A 20,675-nucleotide genomic window follows, 5' to 3' on the forward strand; every position below is an offset into this window, starting at 1 on the left:
TGCATGAATTGCTCAAAGATATATGCATCTATGCCAAAGCTGCACCTTAATAATTCCAGTCCTCAGTGCCAATTGGCCCATTTTAGCTGAACTGGAGATAGAATTTAATACATAAATATTGACTACCCCTTCTGCCCAACATCCTCCTGCCTCTTAAACTTCACACTTTTTTCCTTCTTTTGCTGTTCAAAATTTTGTTTGATGGTAAAAATCAGACATTGAGATCTGAATTCTCTGCCTTTGAACTTCCCTATTCAGCAAGTCTTGGTAGCAGTCATAAATAGCAGTTATCTGGCTGTAGAGATTCTAGTACATTTTAAGCTGGCACAGGGGGAGGAAGGCAGGGCGGTAGGTGTATCACTAATTTACCCATGACAGCTTTTTTTTTGTTAAATATATGTATTTTTCATCTTTTAATCAACATATTTATATATATCCTGGATAGAAGGAAAATAGAAGGAAAAGCTGAAGGGACTCAAGTTGTTTAGCAAGTTAAAACTGTTTAAATAATAAGCCCTTTGAAATGTCATTTCACATACTTGTTTTATTGTGTCCTTAAAACTGAAGAGACAGACTGCTCTGATATATACCTAACAAATCTACCTGCATTACATAGTTAAAAGAAACTAATTAATGCAACAAAGAAGATAAGGTATAACTTCCTCTCCTCATAGCGCTACAGACCTCTTTAGGAGCACAAAAATACTAACACTTATATTAGATGCAAGTACCAGTTGACTAATTTGGAAATTGAGACGTTCAGTGCACAGAGCAACGAATGTGAGCAAAACCACCTTGTACAGAATACTTTACAGGTATCTTAAAGCACAGGCCAGTAGTAACTGCTTGAAGGAAATGTCCATACTGGTGGTGGCTTTTTTTCCTGGGGAAAGGGGAAGGAACCAGCAGATTTAGTCCAAGAACACTTTTCCTTTCAGTGTCTGGAAGCCTCTTCGCTCTAAACTCACCTTGAAAGAACCTGGGCGGGAGGCTTTAATTTTTAGCTGCTGGCATGTGCGATTATTTGCACACTTTCCAACTCTGGACTACAAATACCAGAGGGCAGCAGGGTTTTCCAGCTGTACACAACTGGCAACTCCTGCAGGGCCCCAGTAGATGGCAACATTGACCTGAGTGTCCTTCAGCACCCGCCCACCTCCCCTGAGCCCCGGCATCCGCCTGCCTGGGACCCGCACTCTCTACAAGGGGATTTGAGTGATGCCTACGGCTTGTTCCTATAAGCTGCCCGAGTCTCTGGGAGTTTGGACCATTAGCTGCCTTAATGTACAGAGAAGTGACTTCAGCTGCATAATATGCCAAACAGAGATGTGGGATCAGAGAAATAGTAAAAGGAGGAAAAGAAAAGCCATAGGAATCAGCTTTCTGAAAGAAAAGTACATTCAAGCTTCCAACAGAATTGTAGAATCATAGAATTGTTTGGGGTGGGACATTTCATCCAATCCCATTGCAGTGAGAAGGGACATCTTCAATTAGCTCAGGTTGCTCAGAGTCCTCTCCAGCCTGACCTTGAATGTTTCCAGGGAGGAGACATCCACCACCTCTCTGGGCAACCTGTTTCAGTGTTTCACCATGCTCCTTCTCAAAAACTACTTCCTTATATCTAATCTAAATTGACTGCCCTTCATTTTCAAACCATTACCCCTTGTCTATCTCAAGAGGCGCTGCTAAGAAGTTTGAATACATGGTGTCTTTTCAACTGCATACAATTACTGTCTCTGGCATTACAGAATTATAGCTGTCATATTACTGCATGCCATTGTCCTGCAAATGACATGATGGTACTTGAAGGATGTCATGGTTTGAGATAGCCCCAAAATCCAATCCCCTAGTCTAAGCCCCCTCCCACATCTCAACCTAATGTGAGATGGGTTTTTCCAGTCAAAACACACCAGACTCAAAGTGGAGGAAAGGGAATATATTACAATGACTGTACAAATAAATACCATATCACATTATACACATGATCATAACTATATCTACCATGACATATAGTATTTACAATGGATCAGATCTCTTCTCTCCTCCAAACAAAAGTCCAGGAGGGAAAGAAGGATAGATCCCTTCCAGTCTCTGAACAGCAGGAGTATCTTCTAAGGCAGCAGGTTTCTTCTTCTCATGCATGCAGCAGCTGTGTCTGGATCTCTGCCAGCACTCACGAGAGGGTATCCAAGCCCTCTCGGCCATTCGTCTTCAAGCAAGGGTCTTCTTTTCCGTGGGCTGCGTTTCCCAGGACAAGGGCACTGTCACCACGTCATACCACGAAGTGCAAGGGTCTTCATGACAGTCCTTATCTTCAGGGGATTCAAGGTCCCCTTTGTAGAGCTCTGTGCTCTGTCTCAAGCAGTGGGGGTGGGGGGCTCTTCTCAGAGCTTTTCAGCTCCTCTCTGTAGTGCATGTTGCACTTCACCCATCCCTTCTAGGAAGTGAGAGGTCTCCAAGGAATTTGGGGTCTTTTGGTTCAGTTTACTTACCCCAACTCTGTCTCTGTCTGAGCTTAGTTCTGCTCTCTCTGCTGCTGGCTCTCTTTTCTCGGACAACTCTGTGTCTCTCCTGCTTGGCTGTAATGCCTCTGCTGCTTCTTATCTCTTCTGGCTCTCTGCCACCGCTTCTTCGGTCAGTGCAGTTCCGCCGCTGCTCCTGCTGCTTCTTACAGTAGAGAAACTTCCCCCAGCTCTTAGCTACAGATGCCTGGCCCAGTTTAACACTTTTCCAAGTCTCTGTAGCCCCCCTGCCGGGGGCTGGGGGGGGGTCCAGAGGCCCCAAGGGGCTCCGAGCCCCTTCCTCGTGGCTTTCACAACATGGCCACTTCTTTTACAACAAAACTACCACTACTTTCTCTTTAGTTCTGCTTGTGATATGTTTATATTTTGCAGAAGCGCTCATTGGGTAAAACCTCAAAACTTCAAGAGTCACCACCCTCTTGGGTTTTACCATTTTATAACTGCAGGGGGAAAACTGTTTCCCCCCACCACATCCACACTACACATATTTAAATGCCAAGAACCTTCTTCTGGTTCTCAGTCATCTCCAGTAAACTGGAGTGGAAGTTGTGCATACATACTGACAAGTTAACACTCAGCAGACACACTCTTCTGCTGTACAGAACAGAACTGGACAGTCAAAATTCTACAGGCTGCACCAGCAAACCACAAAAATGTCATCCTAAACAACCTATAAATCCTGATGAAATGCAAGGCTTCTTGTGCCATGTGTGATGCAATTAGTGTATCAGGGACATCCATACTAGGTAGGCAGGTGTGACTCATAACCTGCAGGACATGGGTAACACTTTGAGGTCTGAACGGATGGCCTGTGGCAGTACAACAGCTCTGATGACTCACAGATATGCAAGACTCGCTGAAAGTTTTGATACAAAGAAGTTAACTATGTTAATTGGTTGAGTGTCTGTTGCACATCTAAAACCACGCAGAATTGCGTTGGGATATAAAAGAATCAAAGCATTTCTTAAGAGCACGGACCAAAAAAGGAGTTTTTTAAAAACATCTCACTAAAACTAATCTGGAAGAGATGCACTACCTGATTGAACAAGCTATTTGTCAGACCCTCTCTAAGCAAGTATTCCAGGCAAGTACAACATGCAGGTTGAGGATAAGCACGTGCTCTCATATTTGAGGTCTGGGTTGGAATGGGTTGTTTAGTGGCAAGACTGTAAAACAGGTCAGCTCTTTGTCCTGCACTGACCTGTGACCTCATATCTGGCTTGAGGAACTAAAGTATTCATGTACCAGATACAGAAAAATCCCACATTAGTGTATTCTATCTGCAAGATGTTTTTTCTTGGTTTATTCTAAATTATCAATGGCTCAGCATCCAACTCTGGCTAAAGCCTTATACTTTTCTGGGCTCACCAAATTTCTAAGTGTCATTCCAAGAAACAGCCATTTCAGAAAGCATCCTCTCATCCCAAATCATACGGGCCACAGCTTTTGTGGGAACGCTTCTGAGGTGGTTCAAACTCCCACACCAGAAGTCAAAGACAACACGAAACAGTTAACATGCACATTCACTTGTCCCTCACAAGTGCTATTTGAGATAAAGTCTGACCACAACTTTCTTGTTTGCAGAAGACTGACACCTGCAAAGAAAACAGTTACCAACTTGCAGAAATATCTGGCATTACTGACATTATTCCTGCACAACATTTCTTCTTTCTCTCACTAGTACAATTCGTTGCTGTGAAATCTCAAGAATGCCAGTGATTGATTTTGAAAGTCAGTGAATAGCTAATACATATCCAATAAGTAGCAAAGTGAGGCAGATGTGACAGCAAGCAAAATGACAGTACAATAAAAATGACTGACATTTAAAAAGAAGCTTTGTTTTGTTAAAAGAAAACAACAACAAAACACAAAAACATAAGCATAAAGCACCACTACTTCCTTCTCCAGCTTATTTGCAAAATCCATCTCACTGGTTAAACACCAAAGCACTGCTCAAGAGGCAAATTGCTTGAAGTGGGAAGAATCTCACTTTCATTGTAAGTAATACATTGTTACCAAGGACACGAGCAAACATGCATAATCCTGGTGGTTCCCACCCTGCAGAAAGGCCTGTGGCACCTGCTGTGTTGAGAAGAGTGGAAGGCAGCCTTGGCACCCACCTCGCAGCCCTCACTCTCCAAGTATAAGGCAACAACAGTGCCCAGAGCAAAGAAACATAACAATAATACCTTATGGCACAGACAGTGTCTTGTGAGAGGGCTAAAGGAAGAAACTTAAAATCAGTGGCAGTAATTCCATCCATGCCTGTTCTCCTCTCATTTTTAAAGCCAACATTTGAAGGATCCTGAGCAGCTAAGAGAAGCAAACCTTTACAGTTCTGTCAAAAGCAGCAAGGGGGAAAAGCACTGATTATTCTATGGTTTTAAATCAATGAACACTCGCACTGAGTTACCAGCCAGGGATGCCCTGCCTCTGAGGTCGAAGCTGACAGATGGTGCAGGTGCTTGTATTCTCTAGAGGCAAGATGATGCTGCTGAGAACCGTGTGCGCAGTACAAGATTTATGAGAGAAAAATGGAACCATGCCACAGACTGAGGTATTTTGTTGTTGTGCCATGTCCCTAAGCTCCTGTCTACTCTTCTTCACATCAACCTTATTTTTCTATTTTACCCTCCCCCACTCCATCGTGTAGTATCTCCCTGGTGATATCCCATTTGCTTCTTCCCACACAGAGGTTCCCAGCAGCATTATTCTGAGACAATTCAGTAAGCATCCTGGAGCTGAGCTCAAAGCTTTAGTCTACAGTGAACATACAAAACAGACATATACATAAGTTTAGATGAAGAAGTATTGTTGTGAGTCAGTGGCTATTCACTTCTTCCCTACCAACACAGGTATGAAGTTTATTTCTGGACCAATATCAAAGGGGCTTGAAGACAGCACAGCAAAGGTGCAGAAAGCAAAACAAAGAAGTAATTAAACTACCATAAGAAAATGTTCTGGAACAAGACATTCTAAGACTCCTTTTAAGCTCATGCAACTCTCCACCTGCAAAGCTTAAGACTTTGTGTGCAGTATATCTTTTACTGTTGAGATTCCATACCTCCTGCAGCACCAGTCATTCAGCCTTGAGATGGGTGAAGAATAAATCAACCAGTGGTTGTTGAAAGAAGAGGAAACAACATAAGTAACAGGAGGCTGGCCTCACACAAGAGTGAGTTGCAGTGTGCAGCATCCTGGCATGTACACAAGGAAAAGCAGAAAAAGCATTCAGCAGATGAAAAATCAAGTACATCTTGGCATATCTGTCCTTCCTTTATGTGACCCAAATCTTAGCCCAAATCAACACAACTGCTGAGAAGTCACTGTAAATGTACTGTTAAATTCAAGTTCAAATCTGCCTGTTTGTGTGCTAATGTTCTTAACTGGTCATTCACATGTTGGATTAATTGCTGGCAGTAGATAAGATACTGTATTGAACCCCAACACAAATCAACACTGTCTTATGTCAACATTGCTTCATCTTTCTGTTAGATGATGCATTGTCTACTTTTTCTAAAGAATTTAAACAAATACCCACAGAAAGTACACATTATAGTCCTAATTTCATTACATTATCTTTTTCCCCACACAGATTTTTGCCATGCAAAAGCACCTTCATCACAACACATATAAATTAAGACAAGGGCCAGAATCCACAGCAGTCAAAAGAGGGATACACTTGCAGTGAGGCAACACTTGGCATTGCCCCATCTAGGTTTTAGGTATTCAGTTCACAGACTAGCATTCACAAATCCAAGCCAGACACCAAAATCTGACATAGCCTGGGGCTAAAGGGCTGAAGACTTGCCCTTGCACAGCAGCACTGATTTTTTTCATACCCTGGCTGTAGAGGTGTGAAAGAAAAAACCCTGAAGAAGTACACAAGAAAAATGTTTCTCAAATCTACACTCAGATGTTGCACTCAGATTGTAGTGAATTAGCTATCAATTTAGACATCTATAGAAGCTGAGCTCCCTCACAAGCAGAAACATTTCACTGTCATCTCTCTGATGGTGAAAACTGTCCTACAAAATGGCACACTTTGAGTAACAGGCTAGTAGTGTGGTCACCACACTCACTTCTCTGCATGAAGCAGTTCACACCCACATTCCCTCACCTTCCAGGAGACCAACATAACAACCAGGCTATTGACTACATTGAGAAAGAATATTTAACTTCTCTTCTGAGACTAATAGACAAGGCAAAGAGACACACATGAAGCAATAACTCTTCCCTAAGACCAGGACATGAATCAGGCAGAGAGGAATCTTCCACTTCATTGGTTCCTAAAACTATCAATTTTTCTTTTAATTATGGTAATCTGAAAGAAACAGTAACCCACTAATAAATTTTTTCCTCTTCCAAATCCTTGTTTCCTGCCTCCTCATGAACACAGTTTCCCATGCACACAAAGCTACCCTTGAAATCCTAAGAGCTGTTTTTGAAACTGGAGCTCCACAAGTCAGATATGACATAGTTTCACAGAAAAAAAAGTATTTATTACTCATAGACAAGCAATAAAAATACCATTCAGGCAACTGTTCACACTGTGGAAAGAGACCGAGTTACATGATCTTTATTTGTTCCCTTCCACACAGACTACCTGGCAGATGAAATACAAGAAGGCCCCCATTAGTATGCTCAGCACTTGAAAGTTTGGGTTTGCCAGCCTTTTACCAGGCAACACAGTCAATATCAACCAGAATATGTCAATGTGCAGTCCAAGAGGCTGCTTAATTAGGCAGGTTCTGGCATTTTCCACTGGCCAGTGCAGGGAGCTGTTGTAAAACCCATCACTGTAAGGCATAAAAAACTCCTAGATACACAACTAGGCTGCACAAGGAAGACCAAATTCTAAGCAGTAACTGATGTTGAGATCACTTATAAAAAGGCTACATGAGCACATAAATAAAGGGGGATGGTTGAACTACTTCATACTTAACTTCAGTGTGCTTGACCCCACAACCGTGGGGTGCATGTGTGTGTGACTGCCTCGGGGTGCTCTTTTCAAAGAGGAGAAAGTTAAGGCCACCCTACCTCCTGCCTTCTCAAAGAAATGACACCTAATGTACCACCTTGCCTGCCCCAGCAGCTGCCAACATGTGTAGGATTGCCTGGCTGCCAGCACAGACCTGAGTGAAGAAAGTGGCTCTGCCTGTGGAGCCAGTTTGTCACCTGCTACCTCAGTCAATCATGGGAGGAGCTGGGACATCCATTTACTCTGGCATTTCACAGAGGTTTTCCAGCACTCTCAGTTGTCTTCACTTCTGCAAGCTCCAACAGTAGCAGTCTCCGGCTATTGCTCCTCCTGGCTGAGTCTTTCCATCCCTTGAGCCTGGCTCTGACCCGAATCTATATCATTTTCCCAGGCATCTGAGTACAGATCACTTTCCCCAAACCTGCTGCCTCCAGCTCATGTCCTTGTTGTAACCCCAACCACAGGCATGAGAGGCTGGCAGAGAACACTGGTGTACAAAAAGCTGTTCCTGCAGCCACTTCCTGCCTCCTGATCTCAGAAGGCAGCCGTGGCTGATAGTAAAGTTCTGCTCCATGCTTCAAGCCATCATTTTAAACATGCTTCAGACTGAAAAAGCCTTCAGAAAAAAAAAACAGAACCAGCAACTTGCAATTTAATAAGGCTTTTGAGAGTGTATGCAGAGTAACAAATTTCATTTTTAATCCATCATTTTATCAAATGCAGAAAAGTTAAAAAAGGGGGGAAAAGCTGCTTTTGGACACAGAAATGCAACAAGTATCTAATTCTTACTGTAAAGGACAGAGAAGTTACAGTAGTAACAGTAGTTACACTACTAATATGCATTGAAATGGGTGTACTTTTTTTATCCTTCCCAATTTTTTCCCGTGAACAATTGAGCTATTCCTTTTTCCTCTGAAATGCCAAAGATATACATATTTACCTGATGCACACACCTGGAACAGAATTTAATCCCCTCGAGAGGTAGTTTAATGGTTAAAATATAGCACCAGGATGTAGGAGACATCATGCAGTTCTAAATACACAAAATACCTTACCCACTTATAATTTAATCTGGATTAGAGGATAACCAGTCAATGCTGCAGTACACATATTTGGCAGTAGCCACAGCCAACTGCCATGCCAGAAACGTATTAGGCAGAAGAAAAGAGCTGCTTGTCTCATGTAACTTTTATGTCAAAATACATTATCAGTGACTGTACATTACACCTCAGCATTGCTTTGTGTGGAAGATAAGATGCTCTGATTTAAAGCATTATAAATGTTTGCTAAATGCCCTAATTTTCCTGTCTTCTTTCAAAGTGGCACTTTATTATTAGCTTACAGAGTGTGCTAAGTAAGCAGATAATTTTATATTTTCCCTAATTTCTTATTGCCACCTTAAAAATCTGTATTTTAGTAATATTCCTTTGAATAAGAAGAATGTCTGCTTTACCTCGGCATTCAGTGATGAACAGCCACATTCAGCTCCTTGTTACTATGGCAATATTACGTAGGAGGTCCAGAAACAGATTGAAGCTTTTATCATCTCCCTTTGTACTCAGGATATACTTTCTCCACCCTCACCTCCTTTATTTTTGAACAAAACAGCCACAAAGAGGGATGGTGAATCATTCAGAGAATCAAAATAAAGGTTATTTTATTAACTTTGTTGTTATATTAACTGAGGATGAATTACAGGCCTATAAATAGGATATAAACATCAAACACCTTAAGATTTGTTCTTGTAAACTGTTTGCCTTGTTTTCATGATGAAAAAAATAAAAAAGAAGCCTTAGTGATCCACTCTGCTAGCTTCTCAAGCAAAACTGAACCCCTTTGTTGTCTAGCAGTATCCAGGCAATGGTGTGAGCAAGGATCACTCACATGACTTGCTATTTCCCCTGTAAACAACTAAACCAGTCAATGCAGGCACATTTGTGAGCATCAGGTGTGATGAAATCCCACTTTTTATGTGACCCCATCCAAGAGGCAAGAGGCTCCTGTGTGATTACTAACACCACGTCCTCTCTGTTCATGTGCTTTTAACTAGCAATGATTTAAGCCCCCCCACTCCCACCTCTCCTAAAGGGAAAAAAAAAGGGTGCAGAGTAAACTCTTTGAGCAGTCAGTGGGACACAAATTGTATTCTGACCAGGCAGGCATAGTCAAGATTTATGGCAAAACATTTCATCTGACTCAGCCCCTCGTGGAAGCTCTCCCTAGTTGTCAAAGCAAACCAGATGAGCAAAGGTTTCCAACTCGCAGGATTTGACGGTTTAGGAAGCAGGCATGCTAAGCAGCTCAGCCAGCTGAGCCAAGCAGGTCCTGCCACAGCCAAGTATCAGCCAGGGGTGGCACAGCTGTCTGCAACCAGTTCCCTGAGTTCCTTCCGCTCTGCTTGCAATCTGTATTCATCCAGAGGTTAAAGACACATTTAGTACCTCCAAATTTCTTTTTAAATTCATCATTCTGAAGTTAAGAAAAAGAAAATAAAGTCACAGGACATTTTTCCTCCCTCCCCCCTCCAAAAAAAAAAAGATATCAACCCTTCAGACTCAAGAAAGGTGTGTTTTAGGATTTCTAACTTGATACACTACAGTTCTCCAGGTGCTCTCTGATGAGAGCACCATTTGGCACGTGACTATTTGTAGTCCTTACTTCTACTTCTACTTCAGTACTGCTCTAGACAACCCATTTTCTTTCTCCTTTGCCTGTCCCTAGTCTGTAGTTTTGACAGCTGCATATTCTCAATGTGTGTTCCTGTGGCTTTCAGCATTTTTTAAATAACTTACCAGTGGAGGTAGAGATTCCTCATTACGAGATTTAAGCCTATGGGTCATTGGCTTACTTTTTCAGAAATTTCATTAAATCCTTTGAAATAACCGGCACGTTCCAAACAATCCACAAATTGGAGCATTTTTTTAATCTCAAACAGCAGAGAGAACCACTATAGAGACATATATTCCATAAGAACTCCAAAAAAAGAAAAAAGAAGACACTCCCAACAGTAAACTGTCAGTATGACAAGGTTAGCAATAAGCACATAAATGCCCTATCTTGCGCAGTAAACTTGCCCAAACATGCCAGGAAACAAAAACCAGTCCAAAAAGCATTGTAAGCATTGATATGAATTCAATATTTGCTATTTCACAGTAATTTCCCCCTGAAATATTGCCAGTTTTTAATTAAAGATATCATAGTGATCATTAACAGTATCTGGGTCAGACTATATCCCATTTCTAGAGAATCTTTTTGTAACCTCATTGGGAAAAATTAAGAAGCCATGAGATTAATATTTTCCATGTATGTGTAATTTAAAGGAATCACATCCTAATGACATCCTGTGCATTAACTCACACGTACATCTGCCAAGACATATTATTTTCTACCTTAAAATGACCTGCATGAAGTCTACACACAACATTTTTCTCAAAGTTAAAAGCAGCTCTGTGACTACCTACAAATTGAAAAACATGCAATCTCCATAGACCATACGGTTGAATACAGTGAGCAGTACAAAATATCTTCTTAACTAGTACTTAACACCAGGGCATCATAGTGGTCCTTTTTAATGATGTTTGTGCAGAGTCTTTGGACCTGTCTCAAGAAGAAATTTCAGGCATTGCAAATGATATGGAGAAGGCATGTGAACGTACAGGACAACTCACCTGGTAAGAGGCATGAAATTCACTCTCAAGATTTGTTCAGTACTTCATATGGTGGTAAAAGAGTAACTTCCTTGTCTCAGGTGCTTCACGCACCGAGAGCCTTTTCTGCATAATTTTCCTTTTACTTCCTCCTATTTCTGTCCTAGTCCTAAATAGCCTCTGATAGTTTTTAATTTAAAGCTTTGAGAGTTTGGTTGCTTAGTGCTGTTCCCACTCGGATTTTGTTATTCAGAAAATTCCCTGGCAAAGTGAATGCTGTGAATCATTTCCTAGCTCCTCACTGTGTGAGGTATCTGCCTGGCTGTTGGGACCGTGCTGGTGGGTAAAACTCAGGCAGCCAAGAGAATGTTTAGGGGAAAAAAATCAGAATACCAGAATTTGCTACAATTTGCTCTCTCCTGTGCTAATTGCTAAGAAGGTAATAGCTTCTGTGCTAATTTATTTTTATGCTTAATTAGGAACTCTTTTTTCTTTTCATTCAAAGCTCAGCTCTTACCAACACCCAAGCGGGATGGTGACAGGAAAGATAATGGAAGTATTACACTCCTTTTAGTCAGAGTGCTGAGAGCTGAACATCAGCTAACTCTCACCGAACAGTTAATTTAACCAAAAAGTAAAACTAATTCCAGGAGAAGAAAAAATTCTTAGAGTTTTTATTACACCTAGCACTTCCACCCAAAATGTGGGCCCTTACAATAAGAATGACCTAATGTCATTGTTGTGGTTTAAGCCCAGCCGGCAACTAAACACCTTGCAGCCATTCATTCACCACCTCCCCACCCCCAGCCGTGGAATGGAAAGGACAATCAAAAGTAAAACTTGTAGATTGAAAAGTTTAATAACTGAAAAAAAGTAAAATATAATAGCAATGATTATTAAAAAACCAACCAACCAAACAAAAAACCACAAAACAAACAAGTGATACCCAATACAATTGCTCACCACCTGCTGACCTGTGCCAGACCCCGAACCCAGATAGGCCCCCATTCTGGGTAGCTCCCCCAGTTTATATACTGGGCATAATGTTCTGTGGTATGAAATACCCCTGTGGTATTCTGGAGTTCTGGTCACCTGTCCCCGCTATGCTGTCTCCCAGTTTTTCTTTTGTGTACCTCCTCACTGACACAGCATGAGATATAAAGAAAGAGGCCTTGACTTGAGATGAAGAGGACTCAGCAAAAAACATCAGTTTGTTATCAACATTGTTCTCATGCTGAATCCAAAACACAGCACAGTACTGAGAAGAAATTAACTCTATCACAAATGAAACCAGGACAGTCATTAACTCAAGACAACTGACTGCAAAACACAGACCGCATGTTTTTGATATCTTCAATTTTATGGGGAGAAAAAAAAAGCAACTGAGAAACCTTTAAGGCATCCTAGAACTCTCAAGCCCTCATTGTACACCTCAAGGAAGGGGAAAAAACCGGATTTAAAACAATGTACTTCCAAAATAACCTTTAACAACTCTTTCAATAAAATTAAAAGGGGCTAAAACACCTTATTTGATTGTCTATGCACTCATCTTAATGTTATCACTGGGAACCAGCTTCCTTGTCTGAAAGCAGCTCCTAACCATACCACACTCATCTGCTTGTTTGGTCCTGAAGCTGGGTGAGATCCAGACCAGAGCCCATCAGCCAAGCAGCCCTCTTGCAGGCATTCATTCAGTGAGGGTCACAACGTTTTCCCTATATTCTCAGAAGTAACAAGAGCAGCCATGAATAACAAACTACCAGCACTATTTCAAGAGACTATTACTTCAGATTTTGCTCCCTGGGAAGGGAAAAGAAACATTCTCATCTTTCTTGGAGGCCAGGAAGTGAACTGCAGTAACATTGCTTAGGATAGTTACTTGACATCCTTTGGTCTCTCCTCCTTACAGTGGTGTCAGCTGGGAGCTCACACATCACCATACCTGGTCATTGCAAAGCAGTGATTTCTCTTCCAGGAAGTGCCAAAGCCAAACCTTCTCAAAAGCTCTTCTCTTTACAAAACCACCACCTAAAAGAGGCTTTTCTTAAGAGAGAAAACAGAATGTGCCTTTAAGTACCTCACAAAAACAACCCACAAAACCAAAGAAAGAGCCCCCCAACTGTAAGGACAGTTGCTGTTCAAGACAGACACCACCCCACTAGTCTTCTCAGGGCAGCAGCCCATAAACTGATACTCTCATCCAGCTGTGTATCAGATCCCTTAGGCACACCTGGGAAGGGCAGGTGGAGATGTCTGTCAACAGCTCAGGGAATACCACTTGTCTGAGCTTTACAAGTGTTCTGGTGAGGAAAACCACAAAAACCCATAAAAACTGAGTGTGGTGGTTTAGACTTGGCTCCCTGCCAAGAGCCCAAGACCACAGACTTCCCCTCCCCTCTGCTCCCCTTCTATGAACACAGGAGAAGGAAAGGGAAGAGAAGGAAAAAAAACCAAACAAAAGACTGAAATAACAGAATCAAAGCAGTATATATATACATATATTTACACTTATATACAATTACAAAAAACTATATACATATAAGAAAGAGAACCCCAACACCCCAGAAAAAAATGAAAAACAGATATACGCAGCCAATAAAGAACTAACAAAAAAAATCTTAATACTTTCCTTAAGAACACAAAGTCTACACCACCAGATCTCTCCTCTCAAATCAGGAAGAAGCAACAGCCTCTCAAAAACTCACAGGCCTCACAATCCCACATGAGAAACCCAACCGCAGGGAGGCTGCTTTGCTTTCTCCAACTCCACCGGAAGAGATCTAACTTTCCGACTTCCTTCCCCCTTCTATTTATATTTCTACTTACGTAAAGAATAGAATAGAATATTGGGATAGGGGTACTTCCTTAGTTTCGACCTGGTTGTCAGGAAACCACCTAAACCAAACCACTACACTGGGCGACACCATGCTCTCCCCTCAGCTTTGAGATGGAAGACGGTACTGTCAGTGGAGTGGGAAAGTTGAGATTTGGGCTAGAACCCAAGAACAAACTCAGTGATGCTCATGGTTGGGGCTGTTTGGTTAGAGAAACATGGGCTTCCTCTGTCCTCTCAGGCTTGCCAAGAAACAGCAATAAGTCCAACACTATTTATTAGCTACCTTAAAAAAAAAGAGAGACCCAGAATATGTGTTGGTTGGGTGTTTTTTTTCCACTGTAAATCATACTGATGTGTTTGGTGGAAGAAGCTATCTACCCTGAAGCAATTATTGATTATTTTAAGCATCCATGGCACCAGCTGCTCCTAACTCTCCTTCAGCAGCTAAAAGGGTTAGGAATGGGAGGCTTAGGCTGAAGCACTTTGGAGATGGCTAATATACGGTAAAAACCACATGTAGTGGCTTTCAGGCTGCTTGTTGGTTCTTCTGGTAAAATCAAATCTATGCCATCTGAGACGTATTCCTAAACACACCTGAATTGTTCACCAGTTCAGAAGAAGGGTTCTTACTTATGTCAGTACTTACACTGGGGCAGCTCCAGAGGCTGAGAACTGGGGGGAACCAGCAGTGGCCTTATCTGCCCAGGGAAAGCTCTCTCACCTTGGTTGAGCACATGTGCAGCAGAGGAACAAGGAGAAATGCTGTTTCACAGCACCCCACTTGAATTTTCCAGTCATGCCAATAGCAACCTGTTCTGAACCCATGTCTCAGATGGAGGAAAGCTCAGGCTGACTGGGGACCACTGGGATGGGAAGTTTTGGTTCTCAACAGTTCAGAAGGCTCTTTCTCTTTCATCTATGAAAGGAACAGTGATTAGTTCATTATAGGATGCCTATTGCCATATAATTAAATAATGGATCTTAGATAGCAGTAGCGATGCTGCACTAAGACAAATGCAATGATTTATTTCAGGGTTTTCACCACTGTCTGAATATCCACAGGCATTTTGGTCTTCTGAAGCCTGCCACTGAGCTCAAATGTCCATTATGACACATATTAATGACTGAAATAGTTTTGTTATGTTTGTCTACAGTTTTTAGGTATTAGAACCCAAAAGTTTTCTTTTTAACTGAAAAAATACTGAGAGATAAGCTGTGCAAAATTAACAGAAGTTACTGTTAGTATGTAGGAAGTAGCTTCTTCTGTCTCCTCCAATATTGCTTATAAGATTTATGGGCATTTCAACTGAAAGCATTCAGAAGACTACGGGCATCATTTATCAAAGGGAACAGAAAGGGAGCAAATAAAGAAAACAATAAATTTTAATGTTACCATTTGGTGAAGGAGGTACTATTACAGTCAGACATTAGTTATATGACTTCAGAGAATCCAGTGGCTCTGAACATCTGGCCCAAAATCAGGACTGCATAACATCATCTCAGGATGAGCCCATCTCAGTCCCACTTCCAGTTACCATGCACAATGACATACCTAACACAAAAGATTTTGTCTGCATGACCTCTGGACAGCTTTGCTCTAATCAATTCTTCAGGGGAAAAAAAAAGGTAATTCCCAAGTTCTCAAATTCTTCTTTCTAGTGTACTTTGAGCAGGTTCCTCCTTTGTCAGAGTTGGCAGTCGTCTTCAATTTCACACCCACTCAGCTCATGCTGTATTTTCTGCTGCTGTGCATTCAAATTTATTGATTTTTTTGCCACATTTCAGGCTCTGAACAAAGCAGCTTTCAGCCCCACAAGCTTAAATGTACTTCAGCCCATAATGAGTGAATCACTTTTTGTTGCAATTGGAGATACTGATTATAGTCGATATGAAACCATAGAGCAGTTTCAAGGAACAACATTAGGAGTCCAGGATGCTCATTTGTAAACTTGCATTTCCAAAAGAGACATAAAAGGAAAATTCAGCTATAACTCAACTACTATCATTTTCGTTATTGTTAGAAGATGGAAAAACAACAATAAAAAGTGAGACTACATCAATCTAACATACATTAAATTTGGCAGGAAATTTGCAATTGTTGAGGCATATTTGCTTGAAGATGTTACTGAAAATTGATAATTACAGTAGAACTACATGCAAACTCAGCTAAAGTGATATGAAGATGCATGTATTTTATCGCTATCACTACAAATGAATCTTTGCATTTGTGTATATGAAACAGACTCCGTAAATTCTCATGCCCCTTGCGGCCTTCGAGCATAGCTATTTCACACTTGTCTTACAGTGGTTCATCACTTTTTCAATGGCAGTATCAGTGCATTTAATAAATAAATATTTTCTCAAAGCATGTCATTCCTGAAATGTCAGGTGAAAAAAAAATGGAAAAAAGTGCTTGAACAAGCCAAAATGTAGCACACTGCTACATGGTGCAATTAATATATAGAAAGGTTTATCTTCCATGATTTAATGGAACAGTCAACACAAATGTCATTTGGTGTAAACAACTGACATCTAAGTGAAATGTATAATGCTCAGTCTGTGGCACTAATCTTTGTTTTACTCTGCTAAGAGTAATTCAATTTAATGTGTTCCTATACGTTCAAACATTCATTTGCAAAACATTTATACAACCACAGTAAATGCTTAGGTCTGACTGTTGTTCTGAGAACGGCAGTAGGTGGCCGAGACAACTGTCAGCCTATTAAAGATTTTACCTTTCCTTTTCTAACGGTAATTTTTGTACCTCTCGCGGGCCCTCCTCACCTTTCCCAACACACAGAGCTCTGATGAGCACCAGGCACGGTCACAGCCCGGAGCGGGAAAGGCTGCGGTGGGCCCCGGCAACGTGAGGCCGAGGAGAGCTGACAAAGGATGCTGACGTTGCGCTCCCTCCCTCCTTCCTTCCTCCTCCACCTCGTAAATTGGCAGCAGCTCGAAAGATCGGGATGTGTCTGAATTACTGTCTGGGAAAGGGTGAAATCGCGCTGAACACGCACAGACCCAGCCGCTCCCTTTCCGTTGCCCGGCGCACATGCGGCCCCGGGCGCAGGGAACCGGATCAGTCTCTGCCCACTCCGCGGCCGCCCGCACTGCCCCCTCCTCCTCCCGTTGTCCACGTCTCTTCTCAGGAGGGATGCTCCCCGCTGGCGCGGTGGCCGCCCCTGCTGCCATGTGCCCCCCAGCAGAGACGGGCTCGCCCCCACCTGCTCGATATCCCGCCTCCGCCGCCTCAGCGTTTTCTTTGGAGCTGAGTTGTCGGCGGCTGAATCAACAAGCTAACCTGTGAACGGCACCAGGCTCTTCCCACGGCGGTCGGCCCGCCATCCTTACCTTTAGGACACCGAGACAGCAAACACGCTGGTGGACACCGCCAGACTAGGGACGCGAAGCTACCAAGCCGCAAAGGCTACCGCAACACAAGAGTAATTTATTCAAATAAATAAAAATGAACTTTTATGTACAAATATACAAAACCATTACGCACATCTTATAAAGTATTCGTAAGTCTTAAAAAAACCCAAGGGTAGAGGCAGGACGCCCACAGCCAGCTGCCCTCCCTCCGAGCACCCGGGCACCGGCCGTCGCCGCTCCTTTGTCCCTCGCCTCAGCGGCGGCGCCGCCCCGGGGATCGGCTCCAGGCCGGGGGCTCCTCGACGGGCCCCATCGCGGAATCCCCGGCGCCGACGGCCCCACAAAGGGCATGACGGCTGCAGACGGCGGCCCCACCTCCCGATCCGGCGGCCCCCTCCGCGCCGCTCCCCCGGAGCCGGTCCCGGCGGGGTTCAGAGAGTGCCGAGGTGCGGCAGCGTCTCCAGCCGGTCGGGGTGGTCGCGGCCGACCGCGTTCTCCACGCCGCGCAGCCACTCAGTGCATTTCCGCACCAGCCCCTCGTCCGCTGCGGCTCCCGCCTCCTCCTCCTCCTCGTACTCCTCGTCGTCGTAGCGGTGCTGGTCGTTGAGCAGCGAAACCTTCAGCAGGGCGCGCAGGTCGCCGCCGCCGCGCCGGGCCAGGGCCGCTCTGCCGCCGGGCGCGGGGGTGATCTGCCCCCGCTGCCGCTCCAGGCTGCGGCGCTGCAGCACCCGGATCGCCTCCGGGGGCAGGCTGAGAGAGAAGCGCCCCGCCGCCTCCCCCGGCCCCCCGCCGAGGCTCTCGCAGGAGCGGCTGCCTGCCCCCGGGCGCCCTCGCGGCTGCGGCGGGGCGGGCTGGGGCCGCGCTCCCCGCTCGGTCGGCGGCCTCCGCGGCGGCGGCCGCTGCAGGGACGAGCAGGGCCAGGAGCTGGAGAGGGGGCCCGGCCGCTCCGGGGGTGCTCCCCGAGCCTTCCTCGGCGCCTTCTCCTCCGCGGGCCGCGGTGCTGCCTTCTTGGGAGCCGAGGCGGCCGCCGGTGGCTTCTTGGGCTGCGGCCGGGGGGCAGCGGAGGAAGCCGTGGGGGCCGGCAGGAGGGGCGGCAGGGTGGCGGTGCGGCCGGGAACCCCCTCCGGCTCATCGCTGCGGGCCCAGGGAGCCGCGGGGCGTGCTCCGGGCAGGGCAGCGCCTCTCCCCGCGGGCGGGCAGGGCCCCGCGGCTCGCCGCGGCTGCAGCCCCATGGCCACAGGCGGACGAGGAGCCCCGGTCGTCGGCGCTGGATGCGAGCTCGATCTGTACCGACAGCCGTGGCTTTTCCCTCTCGATAACCCGCCCCCCTTCCCGCCCTTCGCCCGCCCCGGGAACACCCTTCCCCGGCGCGGGGTGGGCATGCGGGCACGGATCGGGGTCCTGCCGGCACTGTCCGCCCTTCCTGGACGAGCTTCACTAGCTCGCTGCGGGTGCTACTTCTCTCTGTCCTCTTCCGCCCGACCCACAGCAGAACCGAAGGTAAGAGTGCGGCGGGGCTTACGCACGCCCGAGAGCAAACAGGCTCCAAATTCTTCCCAAAGTCCTCAAGCGCCGAAGTGTGAAAGGGCAGTATTTTAATGCCACATTACACTAACACCCTCTTCCCCTCTTCAAAACTTTAATAATATTTGGAGCTCCTTGATTACTTGAATTACCGTGAATAAGGTTAGGCAGACAGTACAAGAGTGCAGTCAGTCCCACTCAGACCTAGGGCAGACTTGCTACTACACCAAATTTCAATGCACAAGCCACTCTCAGGATAAGAGCTGCCCCGCTTACCCATGAAGAGCATAGTCCAGAGATGCTTCTTCCTAGCCTCAATGCCATCTGTGATCGAGACAAAGTGCACTGTTCAACACTTCTGTCGTGATGGTTTTTTGGTTTGGTTTCGTTGTGGAGTTTTTGTTGTTGTTGTTTTTGGGGATTTTTTTTGTTGGTTGGGTTTTTTTTCTGATGGACAAGGCAGCAATTTCCTACCTTTCAAGTCCTACACAACAACAGAGGTTTGTAGAGGTTTCATGGGGCAGCAGTAAGTAAACAAATGTTTCCTATCAATCCAAGAGCACTACCACTGCGAAATTTAGCCTAAGTAGTCATGGCATATGATTTCTACAGCATTTACTTCGAAGTACTATTTTACCTAGCATACCAAAACTTTGTCAAAAGATGGGTAGGATGTATGCAATCCACTGGGATAGAGATCTTCACATTTGTGGTTCCACGCTATCATAAAGGGTATTATACTATGAGGATTCATCAACTGTGAGCTTTTGGAATACTCACTAAACAAAGACAGGATGTGAAGAAGCAAAAGATATAGACAAAACAACACAGTGTATGTGCTCTGTATGCAGATGGAGGAACTAAATCCTTAAATGTTCAGGAGAGAAAAACAAGAACACATGATGTAACAGACTTAAGTGCATATGAAGGCCTACATAGAACTTTTGGACCTCAGCTCTTGAACCCTTTCTCTCCTGGTGATCTCAGTGTTAACTGATCAGCGTTAACTTCATTACTTACCATAGTACATAAATAAATAATAAAAAAATCTGAATAACCAATACCATTCTAATTAAAACTTACAGTGATTAATTGTGTACCACCAGAACTGATGGATTATGGGCAAAACAAGCTCTGGAGCAACTGAAGGCCCAGCCCTGAAGCACTGACTAGTGGGAACGGATCCCCTTGTTGTCAGCTGTGACCAGCGGCAGCAAGAGAGAAAGGCGCAGTGGTGGCCATTACCTGGATTACATCCATCACCACCTATGCATGTGCTACTTCATCTTCAATGCAAACTGAAAACTAAAAGGAACTAAAAATTCCCTCAAGGGTCCCCCAGCACTCAGGGGCTGGGGTGGGCAAAGCTGGAGCGGCTGTCACTACACCACACAGTTACCAGTGAGCCCAAGAGCCTGCTGCAGGGCCAGGACTACCCAGGCCCCCATCACCAGCAGGAAGGATGCCTCGCTAGCAATTTGTTGTTTTAATCAGTTAAAAGGTGTTCCTTGGTTGGCAGTTTAGATGCAAAATAATGCAATCACCCTGTATACAGTTTCCCCATAAGATGTTGCTATGTTTTGCAACACACACTGAGATTTACAGGAACGTACTGTACTGCAATTCCTCTCTTTAGCCTGAGCCCTGAATACTAAGACGACTGGGGTTTTCCCCTTCCTGACACTCCAGCTCATGTCTTTAAAAGCCATTCCTTCTTCTGTATTTGTGCGTTAACAGAAAAAAAAGTGATTCCAAAACAACAGGGTTTGAACACATGAATCAAGCACATCTAT

The 20,675-nt window shown here is 44.4% G+C and overlaps 1 protein-coding gene and 1 long non-coding RNA gene across 2 annotated transcripts in view; both read right to left on the reverse strand.

The window, feature by feature from the left end:
• The window catches only part of LOC113992323, a 57,281-nt gene extending 45,528 nt beyond the window's left edge, over positions 1–11,753 (reverse strand). Inside the window, exon 1 of the long non-coding RNA XR_003542201.2 lies at positions 11,172–11,753. This is a non-coding gene — a long non-coding RNA (uncharacterized LOC113992323). The remainder of the gene's footprint in view (positions 1–11,171) is intronic.
• A 5,661-nt stretch (positions 11,754–17,414) lies between these two features.
• PRR18 (proline rich 18) lies at positions 17,415–20,666 on the reverse strand. The gene has a single exon (XM_027729505.2). The coding sequence runs from the start codon at positions 18,738–18,740 to the stop codon at positions 17,790–17,792; it is 951 nt and encodes a 316-aa protein (XP_027585306.1). The 5' UTR covers positions 18,741–20,666; the 3' UTR covers positions 17,415–17,789.
• Between the last annotated feature and the right edge of the window lie 9 nt (positions 20,667–20,675).

This window comes from Pipra filicauda, unplaced genomic scaffold (assembly GCF_003945595.2).
Source record: "Pipra filicauda isolate LSUMZ 115617 unplaced genomic scaffold, ASM394559v2 scaffold367_size712859_pilon, whole genome shotgun sequence".
Taxonomy (NCBI): domain Eukaryota; kingdom Metazoa; phylum Chordata; class Aves; order Passeriformes; family Pipridae; genus Pipra; species Pipra filicauda.

Bases quoted from the DNA above. Each gene is read 5' to 3' on its own strand.
- PRR18 (XM_027729505.2), bottom strand. From the start codon at position 18,740: ATGCCCACCCCGCGCCGGGGAAGGGTGTTCCCGGGGCGGGCGAAGGGC.